Raw genomic sequence first — 17,772 nt, 5'->3', positions numbered from 1 at the left:
AGAAATGGCAAGAAAAGTGCTGTTGGATTGAGCTGTTTTAGATGGAATAATATCGCTTTTTTTAACCTATGTTCTAAGCCTCTAGGAGCACACGGTAAACGGTGGTATGATTAAGCTTTGGATATGTAATTCATGCATCTGAGGAAGGGGACCTGCAGCTTGCATCGGAGCATCCATCTGTGTAGCAATACGTAGGCAGTGTAGAAACGCGAATGACAACATGGTACTTTATAACTTTCGATTCTTGGCTTCTTGTTAGTACGTTAACAGTTCGATAATGCTCGTGAAAAGCTTAGCAGTTGCACTTGTATTACTACCGCTGAGCGTAGGCTTGGATCTGGACGCCAATGATGTCAACTCTATTCATAATGCGCAAAAGCTCGTGGTTGGCGGCTTGATGGACTATTATAACGGTAATAGCTCCGGAGGTACACCAGGGATGTTCCAACAGCCATACTACTGGTGGGAATCCGGGGTCGCCTGGGGCACTTTACTAGATTACACCTACTACGCCGGCAACGATACCTATGCACACCTCATCAAGTCCTCGCTACTGTACCAGGTAGGCGACAATAGGGATTATATGCCCTCTAACCAGACGACAACTGAAGGAAATGACGATCAAGGGTTCTGGGGCATCATCGTGATAGCTGCTGCTGAGAAGAACTTCTCCAACCCGGGCAGCCATCGGCCCGGGTGGCTGTACCTTGCCCAGGCAGTATTTAATACAATGGCTTCGCGCTGGACCCATGATTCGTGCAATGGCAGACTGCGATGGCAGATTTTCCCATGGAATGCTGGATACTCTTACAAGAACACGGTTGGCAGGGGGGGTGCATGTTCCATATCGGAGCCAGGTTAGCGCGATATACAGGCAATCGTACTTACGAAAGCTGGTGCGAGAAGATCTGGGATTGGACTGAGGGCGTTAAGTTCATTGACGACGAGGAAGCAGACGTATACTATGTGTAAGACGGCGCCGATATTAAAACTAACTGCACCAACATCAAGAAGCTGGAATGGACTTACAATTACGGCTTGTTTATGGCTGGTGCCGCATATCTCTATAATCACACTGGTGACAGCAAGTGGTTAGACAGGGCGACTCGCATGTGGAAGCGCTGTCCGGTGTTCTTTGATCAGAGCAAGGTGATGTTTGAGGCAGCATGTCAACCGTCGAATCGGTGTAATACGGATCAGCGGTGCTTCAAGGGCATTTTTTCGCGATTCCTTGGGCTTACTGCTCTCATGATTCCAGATATGGCTTCAGAGATCATGGAATATATCAAAGGGTCTTCCGTAGGAATGGCGAGGTCCTGCTCCGGAGGTACAGACGGCCACACTTGTGAACTCAACTGGCTGCAGAACGGCTGGGACGGGAAATACGGACTAGGAGAGCAGATTTGTGCATTGGACTTGATGAACACTCTACTTGTTCACGACAAGCCAGGGCCAGTAACGGCCAAGTCCGGCGGCTCTTCCAAGGGAGGAAGTTCTGCGGGATCAGCGAATTCAGGAAATAATGCCGTCGACACTCATCAATTGCATGTATCTACCAAGGACAGGGCTGGAGCAGGTATTATCACTGTTTTAGTCATTGCTGTTATCTCGGTTGCATCTGGCTGGTTATTATTCTAACCAGCCTATGAATTGATTTTCTGCGCAATTGGCTTTAATTTATTAAGTACTAACGGTACCGGTACCAGTGAGAGTGGTAGCGTCAGAGGCTTATGAAGGTTAGCAGTGAGAGTGGTGACGGTTACCTATATGCTTATGAAGCTATGATTTCCACCTATATCTTATACAACCCACACAATTTCACGAATTATCCATTGGCTAAATAGACATTTCTACATACAATTCCTTATTCCATACAAAAGTCGAATACAACGGCATCCATTGTACCATTGCCGCGGTGGGCCGGATTCTGTCCGGCGTAATTTACGTCACCTTAGTATATTATATACCACCTTCTGGCCAGCAAGGCTTGGTGAACCTCTGGCTGTGTCTCTCCCCAGATACTCAAGCCTGTATAGTAACTAAAGGAAAGGCGAACAAACCGACATGAAGGCGGATCGGCTGGCAACATTGCCTTCGCGGATTTCGCTGTGTACAGTTCTCGTTGCTGTGCTGGCATTGTTGGCACCTGGTGTGACGGCGTTCAGCCCCAAGGTGTCAAAGACGACCGACGTGGGCCGCCTTGGAGGGCCCATGTATTTCAACGACAGCTCGGTAGTGCTCTATCTCGAGCACAGCGGGAAAGCTTTCCGGTCTGAGAACGACGGCGAGAGCTGGAAAGAAGTAGATTTCCCCGGGTTCAAGGACCATGACTCTGCCGTGAGCCTTGCCCTGCACCCGTACGATAACAAGCGCGCTTACTACCTGACCAAGAGCCAGGTGCACTTTGCCACTTCCGACCAAGGCAGGACATGGCATAAATTTGAGATTCCGCTTTCTGTGAACCCAATTGCGCCGCTCGAGTTCCACGCTGTGCAGCCGGACTATCTGCTGTTTAAAGGCTCAAAGTGCTCGCCACTCGAGTCCCTGTTCAACCCGGACTGCAAAGACACGTATTACTACACGCGGGACAACTTTGAGAGCGCCAAGGAGCTAATTAACTCGTTTATGTGCGGTTTCGGCCGCCAGGCGACCGGCTTCACAGACGTGGACGACAATGCCATCATCTGCTCGGTCAACTCGCCCGAGAAGCCCAAGGACGACTCGCTTCAGAACCAGATGTTGGGCCTGTCGACAGACTTTTTCGCATCGCACGAGATCATTGGCAAGTCGGAGGGCGGCGACCCGATCAAGGGTGTGGTTGGCTTTGGCGGGGTTCACGGGTTCTTTGTGGCGGCAGTGCTCACTGGAAGCGGCGATATGGAGGTCAATCTGCTCGTGTCTCGGGACTATAAGTCGTTCCGCTATGCGCGGTTTGCGGACGATGGTCGCAAAATCACCGAGAGCTCCTATACTGTGCTGGAGTCGAGCCCTTATGCGCTTATGATTGACTTCCAGGACCCGGCACGGCCTCACATGGGCGACTTGTACGTCAGTGACTCTCAGGGTACGCATTTCACCAGGGCGCTGGAGCACACGAACCGTAATGAGCTGCAGTTTGTCGATTTGGAGAAGGTAGAGGGCGTAGACGGCATCTTCATTGCCAATGTCATTGCCAACCCTGATGGTCACGGTCACAAGTCTGTCAGGACTAAGATCTCCTACGACGGTGGCCGTACTTGGAGCTTCCTCAAGGTAGCCGACGGTGATTGCTCTGGAAATGAGAAGTGTGGGCTGAACCTTCACTCCGTGCTGGACCGCCACAACACTGGCCGCATCTTCTCGAGCCCAGCTCCTGGCATCCTCGCGGGTATTGGCAACAAGGGAACTGGTCTCGGTAGGTACGAGGATGGTGATTTGTACATTTCCGAGGACGCTGGCCAGACGTGGCGTAAGTCACGGGACGAGGCCCACTTGTACGAGTTTGGCGACCAGGGCAACGTTGTGCTTGCGGTGTTTGACGAAGGCGTGACCGACAAGGCGTACTACTCGCTGGACCGCGGCGACAGCTGGCAGGAGGTGTCTCTGGGCGTCAAGCTGCGTCCCCAGTTTTTGTTCACCACGCCGGACTCGACGTCGCTAAGGTTTGTCCTGGTGGGCCGCTCCGAGTTGGACCGCCACAAGAACCACATCGTCGCGCTTGACTTTGAAGGTGTCCAGGGGCGCCAGTGCGACATGGGCAGCGGTTCCAGCGACATCGAGAAGTGGTACGCCCGGTACGACCGCGATGGAGGCGAGGCGAGCTGCATCATGGGCCACAAGCAGTTCTTCTGGCGCAAGAAGCGTGACGCCAAGTGCTACGTGGGCAATCTTTACCACGAACAGCATGCTTCTCAAGAGGATTGTACCTGTTCGCAGCTGGACTTTGAATGCGACGAGGACTTTGACTCAGTCGGTGGCAAATGTGTGCCAAACGAGGCAATGCGCAAGAAGCTGGCTAACTGCACGAAGGGTGAGAAGGTCAAGCGCCCTAGCGGCTACCGGCTCATTCCAGGTAACACTTGCAAGCGTGAGGGTGGTGTTAGTTTGGACGGCCAAGTAGAGGAGATCTGTGGCAGCGGACGTGAAAAGGCTGATGGCAAGGTCAAGTCGAAGGAGTTTGTGTTCGATGGCGAGATGCGTGAGTACTTCTACCTCAAAATGGACGAAGGCGACACCCGGGATGAGACGGTCGTTGTCCGTAACAACCACAACGAGGTATACGTGTCGCACGACCAGGGGGGCAAATGGGATAAGCTGGCCAACAAGGACGACATCATTGGTATTCTCGCGCATCCGTACGCTCCCAGCTACCTCTACCTAGTCACTACTAAAGGCGAGGTCATGTACTCGCGAGATCGGGCCAAGACGTTCAGTTCGTTCAAGCTCCCGTCTCCTCCAAACAGCGTGGGCGTGCCCCTGTTTAGCTTCAACCAGAAGAACCGCGACTGGATCATCTACACGGGTGAGAAGGGCTGCGACAGTCCCTTCGCTGACAGCTGTGAGACGGTAGCCTTCTATACCACCAACAATGGCGAGAGCTGGACCAAGCTGGCCTCCCAAGTGCGGCACTGCGCGTTTGTCGACTCACTCAAGGCCAAGGTGGACGAGCGGCTCGTGCTATGCGAGAAGCCGGTGGACCCGGAGAGCAATAAGGTTGCCATTTACTCGAGCGACAACTGGTTCAAGGACTCTAAGAAGCATTTTGACGAGGCTATTGGGTTCGCAATTGAGCATGAGTTCATTGTCGTCGCGGCGATTGACAAAAAAGACCCACACTCGCTCGAGGCGCACATCTCCGTTGACGGCAAGACTTTCGCGGCAGCCAGGTTCCCGCACAACTTCAAGATTGACCACCAGCAGGCCTACACGATCCTGCAGTCGGTGACGGACTCCATCTTCATGCACGTCACCACGAGCAGCCGCATGGGTGCTGAGTACGGTACGCTTCTCAAGTCCAATTCCAACGGTACCGACTATGTCATCTCGCTGGAGGAGGTCAACCGTGATGCGGACGGCTATGTCGACTATGAGAAGATGGAGGGCCTTGAAGGAGTGGCCATTTGCAACGTTGTATCGAACCGGGACGATGCAGCCAAGGGCAAGCGCAAGCAGCTACGGTCCATGATTACCCATAACGACGGTGCTCAGTGGGACTACCTGGTCCCCCCGGCGAGCGATTCCCGAGGCGCCAAGTACCAGTGCTCCAGCAGCAACCCGGAGAAATGCTCCCTCAACCTCCACGGGTACACTGACCGCAAGGACTACCGGGACACGTTGTCGTCTCAGTCGGCTGTGGGGCTCATGATTGGCGTTGGCAGTGTCAATGACCGGCTTGAGCCTTACGCAGACTGCAACACGTTCCTGACTCGCGACGGTGGCGTCACATGGCGTGAGGTGGCCAAGGGCGCGTTCATGTGGGAGTTTGGTGACTCGGGGTCTGTCGTCGTGTTGGTGAACGACCGTGATTCGACTGACAAGGTTCTTTATTCGTTGGACGAGGGCACGTCATGGACGGAGTACAAGTTCTCCGACGAGCTGGTGCGAGTGGATGACATTGCGACGGTGCCTTCGGACACGAGCAGGCGGTTTATTCTGTTTGGCCGCAAGCCTGCGAGCCACGGCGACAAGTCATTTGCGGTTCAGATTGATTTCAGTGGTCTCGCTGACCGCCAGTGCCAGCTCGACGAGGAGAATCCTGATTCGGACGACTTTGAGCTGTGGTCCCCGTCCCATCCAGCCCTTGACAACGGGTGTCTGTTTGGCCACGAGACGCTGTACCACCGCAAGGTCCCCGGGCGAGAGTGCTATGTCGGGCGGCGCATCGACAAGCCGCACAAGGTTCTGCGCAACTGTACGTGCACGCGACAGGACTTTGAGTGCGACTTCAACTACTACCGAGCCCGTGATGGAACTTGCCAGCTTATGCCCAACTACACCCCGCCAGACCACTCCAAGGTGTGCGACGAGTTCGCCGGGGCCATTGAGTGGTGGGAGCCAACTGGTTACCGCCGAATCCCTCTGTCTACTTGCGAAGGCGGCCAGGAGCTGGATAAGATTGTGTCCCACGCCTGCCCGGGCAAGGAGAAGGAGTACGAGGATAGGCGCAAGGGCTTGCATGGGTTCCCGCTGTTTTTGGTCATCACACTGCCTATTGGCATGACGATTGTCATTGCGTACATTGCATGGGACCACTACTCGAAGCGGTACGGCCAGATCCGTCTTGGCATAGAAGAGGACGACCACCCGGTCATCATGCACTACGTCGTCATTGCCATTGCTGCTGTCGTTGCAGTGGTTGGAGTCATCCCCACGGTGGCCAAAACCGTTTGGGGCCACATTTCGTCTAGACTGCATCGTTCTACGCGGTATACTACGCGCGACGCGTTTGCTCGCAACCGACATCACTACGCGCAGGTTGGCGGTGAAGAAGAAAACGAGCTTCTTGATGAGGACGACGAAGACATTGACGATGCTTTGGTTATCCGGGATAGTGATGAGGACTAGACTATTGCTACATATATTATTTGATTAAAGGTAACGTGTTACTACTGATTAATATCTTTCAATTTTCATGATCTTCTCACTTCAAACGCTGGAATACTCGACGTATGTAAGACTAAGAAATTGGGCACTGTTTGGCGCTATGCACATATGCTCTATCGGTATAGTGCTAGGGAGTAGATGTAACAAATGCTGTAACGACGAAAATGTGACCGGGCTCGATACACTCTGCCACAAATGGTAGTAACGACATTGGGGAGTTCCATTGTTCCAGTTAGTTACGGGATTGTTTGACCCGTCCGCACATGTAACAACATCCTTCTTCACATTCATTTGAGCTATGACAAGTAAAAGCTCACATATGGGCAAAGGTATGCAAGCACGTTACGATTAGGCATGATTTGGTCCATTCGCCCATGCAATTGATAAATAAGTACCGCAGGTATTACAGTAGGTAGGCGTTACCGTGTGCATTACACGCCGTTGTTACACTACATACTCAGGTCCATTCAATCACCTACGCATCTTACATGTAGCACGTTTACCAATTGCATGCTCAATCACTGGACTGTCAAATTGCAGCACTCAGGGGCAGAACGCAGGTAGGAGTTGCCAAAACGGCGGAAAAAGCAACATTATGAAAATTTTAGCGTGGTGGAGCGCAGGGTGCGTCCCTTTGGGAAGTTGAAATTTCATTTCTTATCATCCACTGGCTATAGCGAAAAATGTCTGACGCTAAGAAGGTTGAGAACGGCAAGGAGGAAGCTGGAATTGAGCTCCCAGAGGGCGTGTAAGTTTGCCAACAAATCTGTAAAATGATAATGGCACTAACAAATGCAGCGACCAGGCTGTCTTTGATGAGCTTGCGGAGATCATGGAGTCGCAGTCTGCGGCGGAGGAGGAGATCGATGCCTTCGCTCACAAGAAGCTTGCTCCGGTCCACGACAAGCGGCGAGAGGTGACCAAGAAAATTCCAAGCTTCTGGCCTGTTGTCATTGAGGCGTCTGGTGTTCTGACCGAGTACATGACCCTCGACGACCAGCAGGTCATTGAGAAGCTCAAGGACATCACTGTCGAGTGGGACGACAAGGAGCCAAAGGACTTTACCATCACCATGGAGTTCGACGAGAACGACTATCTCGATACGCTCAAGATGTCCAAGAAGTTCACCTACGTAAAGGAGGACGGTAATGAGAAGTACACGTCGGAGCCGGTTGAGCTCAAGTGGAAGAAGGGCAAGAACCTGTTGCTGAACAAGGACGACGAGAGTTTCTTCAACTGGTTCAGCTACACCGGGTCCGGTTCCGGTGACTATTCTTCGGGCCACGAAGTTGCTGCGCTCATTGCCGACGACATCTTCCCGCACGCTATCAAGTTCTTTGTTGACCGGTCGGCCTTCTCGGACGATGAGGACGTGGAGCTTGAGTATGACTTGGAGGAAGACGAGGAGGAAGACAATGCTGACCACGAGGATGCTCCGCCAAAGAAGAAGCTCAAGGCTGACGAGTAATCGTAGCTTGTAATCTGTATGACGTTTGAATTATTCGTTTGAGTATTAGTAGCCAGTCTCCGCTAGGCGGAGTTATGGGGGCTTGGGAGGCCAAACAGCACTAGCCCCAATGAGCTCTGACCTTTATTAATCTGGACTGATAGCCATTCATAACCTGTAGATTGATACCTCTTATAACCTGTGGCTTGAAAACCTTTTATAACCTGTGGATTGATAGCCTTTGACCTGTGGATTGATCATATGGCCATACCTATTAGAACCTGCTTTCGACCTTGTCGAAAGTTAGGTATTGTCAAATACATACCTTAATTACTATATATATTCAAGTGATGATACAGTTAGCAGACAGCAAAGCGTGGTAATATACAGAAACATTAACGCCCACCCTGTCGCTTTCGCTTGGCGACCTCTGGCAACTTCAACGGAGCCGAAAGGGTAGCAATCTTATAGTTGGCCGCCTGTGACCGCGGAATTCCAAAGGCCTCGGACTGGGCGACAGTAGCATTCTTAACAGAGCAGCCCATGGCCTTGAACAGCTCGGCAAGCTTGGATGGCTTGAGAGAAAGCTCCTTGGCAAGCGGGGCAACTTCCAGCATGTAATTGTCTATCCGCAGCAGCAGCGCCAGCAAGTAGCACAGTAGCTTGTTCTCGTGCACTGGATCAATGGCAAAGTTCCGGTCCTTAGTCTTGCCGAAATGGCCTGCCTTGGACACGGCAAACCGATCAAGAATACCGCTGATAAGAATCTCTGGCGGGTTGCCAACCTTGGCGAGAAGCGCTGCCTTGTTGTTAACCCGCTTGTTTTCGTATACTGCCAGAAGCAGCGATGCATAGTAGATGAGCTTGATAATCTCGGTCTGGTCGCCAACTCCATTCTCGAGGTTCACCAACCGCTTGGCAATGACCTCCGAGGTCTTGTGCGGCAGCAATGCCTGTCGGCCCTTGGCCGTCTTCTCCTTGACTACTGGGCCCACTCGAATGACAGCATACTCCCGCGAGGGGATAATGCCCTCAACTGGGTAGACCTCGTCCACCTGGTGGGTCTCCAAGTTGTGAGGAGGAATGGGCCTGTCCTGTGACAGTGTAGCCTTTCGCTCCTCCTGCGAAGGCAGGCTCTCTGTAGATGTCTTAACTACATCCACAATGGCCGTCTCCAGATCCTCTAGCTTATCGGCCTCGATTCGGTTGCGCTCCATATCAGTAATGGCCTTCTTAGCCTTCTTAGTACCGAACTCCTCGCCCAGAGCGCTTCGTTGAAGCGCATTTCGGACGTTCGCCTGTCGCACAGCTGGGCCGGACGAACCCTTTTTGGCCTTGACGATGCTGCTCATGGAGACCAGATCTGCCGGGTAGAGCTCGACAGATGTACTCTCTGGGTCGTATACAGCCACGCAGTACTTGCTTTGATCCGCTTCAGTCTCCCCCTCGTACTCGAACACAGTGTTCTCGCCGTGGACAAGCGTCCGCGAGTCGGTTTTCGCCCTATATACGCTGAACTCGGCATCATCGCTCGGGTTAATGGCACCAAACGACACAGCAGCAATTCGCTCCTTGCCGACAGACTTAACCTTGACCTCCCCGCCTTCTCGCTTGCGCTTTTCCCCCATTATCTCTGATTCTTGATCCTTATCGTGATGGGTTTTGAAAAATTTTGGAGAGGTCTTGGCCCGCGCCGATCGCCCAAATATTTTTCATGAACCCTTAAAAGGGAGAGAGAGAGATAGAGAGAGAGATAGAGAATGGACTTCTATGAGGTCTTGGGAGTATCTCGAGAAGAGGCCAGTGATTTGGATCTGCTGAAAAAGAGCTATAGGAATGCTTTGCTGAGTTCGCACCCGGACAAGCAGGCGCTGAATGGTGGTGATGGGGATATGGAAGTCGAGCTGGTGCGGAAGGCCTACGAGGTTCTGAGTGACGCCCAGAAACGTAAAGACTATGATAGAATGCTCAAAAATGTGGGTAAATCGGGGCCCGTATCAGTTAGCGAAGTTGTGGATCTAGACGACTTGGTGGAGCATGAGGGCGAGACATTCTACTGGACCAGATCATGTCGATGCGGCGAAGAGGAGGGTTACCGGGTAACAGAGGATGATCTCGTAGCCAATGGCTCTGCTGAGGAGATTAATATCCAGTGCGTTGGTTGTAGTATTTGGATTAAGGTTCAATATACTACTGCAGAAGAATAGCCGCGTTGTGTGCGGCGCTCGATGCGCCGCATCATCTGCGGCTGGTACCTCTCGCCTACTATTCTTCGCTATGAGAAGCCATATTTGATCCATTAGTAAAAAAGTCCTGGTTGGATGGGGGGCCACGAGTCTAATTGTGAACTTGATCCAATTTTTGACAAGCCATACTACCACTGGCAATTGAGATAGTGTTAAGGCATCAGTTCATTATAGAAATATGTACTGTACATCTATAAATTAGACATCTATTTATTTATGCATGCGTGTCTGTTCTTTGGCAAGGATGGCAGTCAGAGCCTTTCCAACGCCCTCAATATCAGTTAGTAACGAAACGTGACCCCGATCGGAGGGGATCTTGGCGACCAAATCAAACCCTTTGCCACTGGGCATAGTTGACTTGTGGTAAACAACGCCGTCACCGGCGCCGAAAATCAAGTCGTTGTAGTCGCCTTCCATAATGCCATTGGGACCATCTACCCGCGCCCCTCGCAGCGTCGGGACGGTGTATCCATACAAAGAGGCCATAGGCGGGTACTGTTCAGTTTTCTCAGAATCGAATTCCAGTTCCAGCAGGAACTTCTTGGTTCGCTTCAGCGTGCGATCAAGGTACTTCACAGCCTGTTCAAACGGAATGAGATCGATACTTGGCTCGTTAAACGTCGTGGCCCGCCGCATTGGCCTGTCACAATCAACCTCTGGAATCGACTTTTTGTTCTCGTACGTCATTACTCGCCGCTTCGTTTTGTCGACACACGGGCTCAGCTTGTACTTGATCCAAGTGTTGACGTCAAAGAAGTCTATATCGTAGCGCTTATCGCGATCTTTGCGGTCGACAAAGCACTTCCCGTCAATGGGCAGGAACACGAACGAGCTCCTCATGAGGAAGTTGACCTGGGCAGTTAAAACCTTGGAACTGAGTAGCACTGCATCGCCGTAGCGGAGAGGGCCCAAGATGTTGGGGCATGCCGAAGGAACGCCAGCATACAGAATACCTCTAAAGAGCTGGGGGTCTTGGACCATGGCATGATGGGCAATTAGACCCCCCATGGAGTGAGCGATCATGATAACCCCCTGCTTGCCTTTGTATCCAGGCCGGTTGCACGGCAGCTCTCGCAGGAACTTGAGCAATTTCTTGCTGTTAAGGTCGCTGGATAGTCGCCAGTCGTACGAAAACTCATGAACAACGCATTTGGGTTGAGACTGCAGCTTGCGGAGAAGTTTGCGCGAGATATCCACCGGCCCAATATGTGTTAGCATGCCATCAGGATAGATGCTCTTCTCCATCTCGATCTCATCCTCATCGGTAGGACCAACCGTCAGGTCAATCTTACGAATATTAAGTCCCACCTTGATTGGAATCCACACCCGCCTCTGCGATTGCCGGTCTCTGAGAATAGACCCCCGGTAGCCACCCATAATAACTACATGTCCCTCAATTTGCGGAAATGGGTCCAGCTTCGGCTGTAGTGGGTTCGTCAAGCTCGGCACAAGAGATTGTTTGACTGCCCGCAGTCTCGACCGGTCCTGGTTCTGGATATTCTTGAAGATAACCTCCTCTTCGTTGGTGGGAATCAATGTCAGCTCCTCCGCAGTCAGAGACTGGGAGTCCTCGGAGAAGCTTGAGAAAGTGCTAAGTCTAGAGGTCTGAAACAGCTTCTGTCGGAACGACTGGAAGTCGAAATTTGCTAGGGGGTTATTGAATGGTAGCGAGAACGAGAAAGTCGCCTTGTCCTCGTCGGACACGAGCGACGCGCTGCCTTCGACTATCGCCTCGCCGCCAATAATCGACACGGCATCCTCGTAATCGATTCTTCGTTGCGCAAACCGTTCGGATTCCTCCACATTATCTTCATTCTCTGTAGCCGTGTCATTATCGGACGGGCTTGCCGGCTCGATAGGCGAATCTGTCGACTCGTCGGTCATAGACGGCACGTCCCCTCCATATTTCGGACATTCAGAAGCCACTTTGTTATTCTTCGCGGTTGTATAATTTGAAGTGGCCTTGTTATTACTCCCTTCGCTCTTATAAGAATAAAGTCCGGAACATCCGGCAGTGCTACGAGGGCACACTAACTCCTTTCTAATATGCGTATCCGCGTCAGGAGTGACGCTTTTACTCTGCGGTCCAGTTCCATCGAGCTTGCTTGCCGTAGTCTCCTTCTCGCTCTTCTTGTGGAACCGAAGGACGGACGGAACTTTGACCTTCATACTCGGTCCAGCGTGCTAGTGGGTATCAAAACTCAATCTGCTCTTCTCAAACCAGTGCCCAAATCTCTGGACTAATAGAATCCTGATAAAAACTCGTGTTAAAAAAGAACGAGAACAGAAAGGCGACTAAGGAAATGCCGGATAAGACGTACTGGCGCCCTAATGTCTCTCACTCCGCCTGTCTATTTCCTCGGATGCGCTATTCAGCGCAAATCGGAGCCATATAATGTGCCGATCCGACGTGCGGCTGGACCCTTCACATGCGAAACCTGTTCCACCGAACCCTATCGGGTATACGGAGCTAAGGCGGATCGCGACTTGGTAAGTTGCGGGACAATGCGACTAACCAAAGCCGGTTGGTTGGTCTATTCATTACGACTCCTTGACGAGTCGTGAGAAATGGCTAAGTGCCGTGAAGGGGATGAACTGGAACGGTCTGGACTTAACGGGCATATGCAAAAGCGGAAAGAAGAGAGACTGTGGGCAGTGCATAACGATGCGATGTAACCCCAATTAAGAGATACGGACCCCCGGATGAAGAATTTTCACTAGCGCCGTAAGGTTTGCTCCAGTGATAGTAATAGTAAGAGTAGTCTGTACATGTGTAGTACAGCGAAAATAGACTGCATTGATGGGATCTAGCCATTGTGTGGACAACGTGCATGACCATCAACATCAGGACCGTTTTTTGAATCGATTAATGACCTCCGGGTTCTTCAACGCATCCATTGCGGCCCGATTTTGCGCGTCTATCAGTGTATAGGCTGTGCCGGTGCCCATTACAGAGCCAAATATGCAGCACTCAATGATGTAAGGCTCAAAGTTGTCCCCAAGCTGGATGATGTTATACTGCGGCGCAAACCGCACGAGCTCGTACAGCTCCTCCTTCGCATACCGGTTAAGGGGCTCGGTATTGAGCGTCTCCTCTCGGAACGGCTTGGTCAGCGGTTCCAGAAGCTTTTCAACAAACTCGCTTAATACGTACCGCCCTGACTGGATATCTAGGTAGAGAGCGCCCATGTACGCTTGGAACAGCTCCCCAGCCAGGTTGGGGCTAGATTCGCGGAACCGCAGCCGGCTCGGAAGCTCGTACAACATTCCGAACTCCACCATCGACCGGAGGCAAATGGCGCTCTGCTTCATCTCCTCTAATCGCTTTGCTGAGACCTCCGGAAAGGCGTCGTAGAGAAGCTCGGAGACTACCATGTTCATTCCAGCAACCCCAAGAAACCGTAGCCGGTCGTAGTTTTTTGTAGCCAAGTCGGACTCAGACGCATTGCGGTCGAGGATGAAGGAGTGGTGGGTAAACAGCTGTTCCCGGAGTGCCGAATCGCTGATCTCAGGTAGCTGCGGGGGCCAATTGACCTCTTTGAGCTTCTCGAGCGTCTGGTCCCTCGTATCCTCGCTGCGCTTCTCCCGTTGTGCCTGACGTTCGGCGTTCCGTGCTTGAACCGCTCGCTCAGCGGCCTTGCTTAGCTTCTCTTGTGGGGACAATAGTCTCCGCCTTGATTTCTTCCGCTTCGTCATCACAGGAGGAGCATGGTACATGGCCCTTCCAGTGAATAGTCCGATCTTCCCCAGTTGCCTCTCAGCCACCCTACTCAGTTGTGCTATCATATTAGCATCCTATTATCCTATTATTGATGTGTGTTGAAAACCGTTAGGGTGAACCGGTTTGGGAGTGAAATTTCACTCCGTCCCGGAAATACAGTACCACTAATTGTACCAGGAGCATCTTAGAATTGGAGTTCTATCAAATATGAGCTCATTCTCCCGTTAATCAACTGTATGTAGGGATAGGCTCATTTACCGGTCCTGTAAATGTTAAAGTTCTATTTCGCGTAGTTTGTCAGCCACGAGAGTAGTCCACATCAACCGGCTATGATTCTGCAGCGCTCGCCTGCATTTTTAAATGACCGCGTACAAGTGTAGTTCGTAATTATTGCAATCACCAATATATATTACAATATATGGGCCATTGAGAAATAAGCATGTCGCTACTGATTAAGGTTCACTTGACCTAAAGCCCTCATCTAACTGCGGCAGTTAGGCGAGAGGAGTAGATCTTGAAATCCCTCAACTTTAGAAGTTCATCAGGACATCACTCAATAATCTCGCCATATGTTTTTTTGTATTTGGCCTATGATGCATAATCTCGTCATATATTTTGTACTAAGCCGGATGACACTGATAATCTACTGGTTTATTCTAGCAGCTACTTAAAAAACCCCGTCACATCGGTCCGACTAATCTTGAACAATCTGTCTGAACCGCTGAAGAACTCTTTTTGGGCTGATCTTATCGTTCCGAAACACGACAACCAAAGCAATTAAATTGCTACTGAGAAGCCATTGAACGATCATACGGACGTAGCAAAGACCAAATTAATGCACGCATTAAACCGCAATCATTGATATTGTCGCACGGCGTTCCCCGGTATTTGGAGATGGCATGACGTTATGACCTAACGCGCGCTCTCCGAAGCAACATCACCTTCCTCATCGAGCTGTTTGAGTCACCATAGCCGCGCATCCATAGTTGAGAGATCATATAAATATCTTTCGCCTGACGTCAAGAGACATCCAAATTACTTTCAATTGGAAATCGGTTTCAATAGAATATGGAATACCCAATCTACCAGGTCGACGCGTTTGCCAATGCGCCATTCACCGGCAACCCTGCCGCAGTAGTCCCGCTTGACAAATGGCTTGACGACGACGTGCTTAAAAACATTGCCGCCGAGAACAATCTCTCAGAGACGGCATTTTACGTGGCCAGGGAGACTGGCGGTGCGGCTCATGAGAAGATCTACGAGCTCCGGTGGTTCACGCCAACTGTGGAAGTGGACCTTTGCGGCCACGCGACGATGGCGACCGCTGCCGTCATCTTTCAGACCGAGCCGGCTGACGAACTTCCCTCAGTTCTTCGTTTCGAGACGAAGAGTGGCGAGCTGCAAGTCACCCGTACCGCCTCTGAGACCGGGAAGCTACTGCTCACCATGAGTTTCCCAGCGACAATCCCCATCATCAAGGACGATCCTCTGACAGAGGACGTCGCTGCTGCGCTAGGGATCACTAATGACGACGTCTCTCAGGTCTTGGAGTCTACCGACTTGATTGTTGTCATTAAGACTCAGGAGAGGCTGAACCAGCTGAAACCAAACTTTGACCATCTTGTCAAGTCTTCCGCTAAGAACTTCCGAGGAGTGGTTGTCTGTACTACTGGTAACGAGACCGATATTGCATCACGGTTCTTTGCCCCTCAATCGGGGGTTCCCGAGGACCCGGTCACTGGCTCAACTTTCTCGTGGCTGACCCCTTATTGGTCCTCAAAATTGGGTAAGAGCAAGCTAACTGTGGTTCAGGGAAATGTAGAGAGACGGGTCGGTAATGCTACGATTGAGTTGTCCGGCGAGAGGGTTTTGATCTCCGGCCATGCTCATCTCTACATGACTGGCAGAATCATTGTCTAATTTATAGATGAAATATGGCTGATGGTATGGCCATTGTACCGGGTTCAGCCAATTGAGCCGAGCTAGGTTTTGGTTTTCTTCTTTGTAGCTTGTCAATACTGAATGGTGGTTACTAACAATATTTTTGTGCCCAGTGAGGCTGCTATAGTGTACGTATTACTGTTTACGGTATACCAATTAATTCCGCCGAATCAACGGAGACAAATTTATAAACTCTTGAGCAAGTTGTGCTGTATGTGTATCATAGGCAACTAGGCAAGCGCCTGGATCAAGAAACGAAATCAAACCAAAATCTAAGTAGAGATTAGTATCTTGTTCCCCCTGGATTTCTGTGTCAGAATCGCTTTCAATCTTTCAAATTGCTCTGGGGTCGAGCTCTGAGAGGCCAAGTCTTTAACATCGCTTGAGCCAAACGGCTTATCTATGTGTCTTGACTTGGATTCTACGATACAATAGTCGTCATGTACTTGTCTTCACAATTGATGAGATGCCTCCAAATTTAATGAATTAATGAATGTATTTTGTGCCGTTGCCGTTTGGTGGTTCAGTTAGACTTTTTTTTGGAATATTTTCATTTACTACACTGAAATACAATAATAATAAACTAATATCACAAAAAATGGTGACAGTTCTCACAGTTCTGTAGGTTCCTTTGCTGTTGTTCTCTCGTCATGATTCATCCTTCTATCATGCATGAATCCGCTTGGAATCATATATATATGTAAGTGCAAGTCGATCGCGATCGAGTGTCCGCGACGCCATGCATGGGGCCGGGGCCCGCAGGCGCGCGCGCGCGCGCTCGATCGATCGATCGATATATCTGCAAAAAATATATATGACGACAGACGCAGGATTCGAACCTGCGCGCGGAGACCGCATTTGATAGCTGAATTAACTTAATTCAAGTCAAACTCCTTAACCACTCGGACAGCCTGTCAAAACTACTTCAAAATTTTTGGAATTGACATATAAAAGTCAAAATTTTCGGCCATCTCCGAAAAATATAATGAGAGAGATAAAAAAAAATTTTACCTTGACCTCGAAGCAATGGACATCTCTTATGGCCGCTGGCAATCCTGTACGCCGGCGAGCACAGGCCCCAAGCAGGTTTCCTTACTCCCCTTTGGAAGCCATAATTCAGAGCTTGGGCGTGATTGACGCTTTTGTGGACTGGATATAGGGCCTGTACGACGAGTGCGGCGGTTCTGGCGGAGAACGAACAAGCTACGTCGACGCATCAAGCGTTCCGCATGTAAGGCATGGAAAAGAGCCTTATTATTATAATAATATATCTTGATTATAGTCTGAGCTAACGCTAAGGAAGACTGTGTCTAAACATTGGGCTTCAACAGCCGGCTCAATATAAACATTAAAATCCATTTCAACATATTATAACAAATCAATGAAAATCAAAAACGTTTGGTTGATGGGGCCGATTTCCTCAGCGCTGAGGCGCTAATGGCACGAGGGAAAACCCTTTCTTCTAGAGCAAGAACAGGTGGAACATCATAGATGACACCGCTCCCGCAAAATACCGGGGAAAAGACCTGTGCCAGCCACCCAATTGTGGGAATCCATCTAATGAGTTTGTCGCGGTATAGAGTCCCAGAAATCAGCCACCGCCATCAGGCCCTCCTTCGTATTGAGCAGGGTCCGAAGGCTGAGATCTGGCAAGGAATTAAAGTACTTCGCACGCTGGTCCTCGTAGTCAGCGCACTGCAACAGGATGTGTTCGACCGTTTCAAATTCCCCACACGAGCATTCCCAGCTCTGTGTGTTGTTGTTGATTTTATAAAAGTATGCTCCAAACGCCCCAAATCCTGTTCTCAACTGCACGGCCATGCTGAGAGTGTGAC

At 50.7% G+C, this 17,772-nt stretch overlaps 6 protein-coding genes, 1 non-coding gene and 1 pseudogene across 8 annotated transcripts; 4 read left to right on the top strand and 4 right to left on the bottom strand.

Annotated features, from left to right (window-relative positions):
• Nucleotides 1-277: 277 nt before the first annotated feature.
• On the top strand, nucleotides 278-1,638 carry TRVA0_026S00254 (annotated as a pseudogene). The gene is given in 2 exon segments: nucleotides 278-841; nucleotides 841-1,638. Coding segments are annotated over 2 exon segments (1,362 nt in total).
• A 426-nt stretch (nucleotides 1,639-2,064) lies between these two features.
• Nucleotides 2,065-6,543, top strand: PEP1 (vacuolar protein sorting/targeting protein 10; the record flags this gene model as incomplete). The annotated part of the gene is made up of 1 exon (XM_076685529.1): nucleotides 2,065-6,543. The coding sequence occupies one exon, from the start codon at nucleotides 2,065-2,067 to the stop codon at nucleotides 6,541-6,543; it is 4,479 nt and encodes a 1,492-aa protein (XP_076540153.1).
• Nucleotides 6,544-7,265: 722 nt separating this feature from the next.
• Nucleotides 7,266-8,050, top strand: VPS75 (Vps75p; the record flags this gene model as incomplete). The annotated part of the gene is made up of 2 exons (XM_076685528.1): nucleotides 7,266-7,330; nucleotides 7,381-8,050. The coding sequence occupies 2 exons, from the start codon at nucleotides 7,266-7,268 to the stop codon at nucleotides 8,048-8,050; spliced, it is 735 nt and encodes a 244-aa protein (XP_076540152.1).
• Nucleotides 8,051-8,424: 374 nt separating this feature from the next.
• Nucleotides 8,425-9,657, bottom strand: RPA49 (DNA-directed RNA polymerase I subunit RPA49; the record flags this gene model as incomplete). The annotated part of the gene is made up of 1 exon (XM_076685527.1): nucleotides 8,425-9,657. The coding sequence occupies one exon, from the start codon at nucleotides 9,655-9,657 to the stop codon at nucleotides 8,425-8,427; it is 1,233 nt and encodes a 410-aa protein (XP_076540151.1).
• Nucleotides 9,658-10,485: 828 nt separating this feature from the next.
• On the bottom strand, nucleotides 10,486-12,444 carry TRVA0_026S00166 (uncharacterized protein; the record flags this gene model as incomplete). Its single annotated transcript, XM_076685526.1, has 1 exon — nucleotides 10,486-12,444. One exon carries the CDS (start codon nucleotides 12,442-12,444, stop codon nucleotides 10,486-10,488), a length of 1,959 nt encoding a protein of 652 aa, XP_076540150.1.
• Nucleotides 12,445-13,119: 675 nt separating this feature from the next.
• Nucleotides 13,120-13,992, bottom strand: TRVA0_026S00144 (uncharacterized protein; the record flags this gene model as incomplete). Its single annotated transcript, XM_076685525.1, has 1 exon — nucleotides 13,120-13,992. The coding sequence occupies one exon, from the start codon at nucleotides 13,990-13,992 to the stop codon at nucleotides 13,120-13,122; it is 873 nt and encodes a 290-aa protein (XP_076540149.1).
• A 1,072-nt stretch (nucleotides 13,993-15,064) lies between these two features.
• YHI9 (Yhi9p) lies at nucleotides 15,065-15,916 on the top strand (the record flags this gene model as incomplete). Its single annotated transcript, XM_076685524.1, has 1 exon — nucleotides 15,065-15,916. The coding sequence occupies one exon, from the start codon at nucleotides 15,065-15,067 to the stop codon at nucleotides 15,914-15,916; it is 852 nt and encodes a 283-aa protein (XP_076540148.1).
• Nucleotides 15,917-16,755: 839 nt separating this feature from the next.
• Nucleotides 16,756-16,853, bottom strand: tRNA-Ser(TGA). Its single transcript is given in 2 exon segments — nucleotides 16,756-16,801; nucleotides 16,816-16,853. It is a non-coding gene; the product is annotated as a tRNA-Ser (tRNA).
• Nucleotides 16,854-17,772: the final 919 nt, after the last annotated feature.

This window comes from Trichomonascus vanleenenianus (genome assembly GCF_965637985.1).
Source record: "Trichomonascus vanleenenianus strain CLIB 3782 genome assembly, contig: TRVA0_026S, whole genome shotgun sequence".
Taxonomy (NCBI): domain Eukaryota; kingdom Fungi; phylum Ascomycota; class Dipodascomycetes; order Dipodascales; family Trichomonascaceae; genus Blastobotrys; species Blastobotrys vanleenenianus.
Note: the sequence above shows the minus strand (reverse complement) of the source record. Positions and strands in the feature narration are given on the sequence as shown.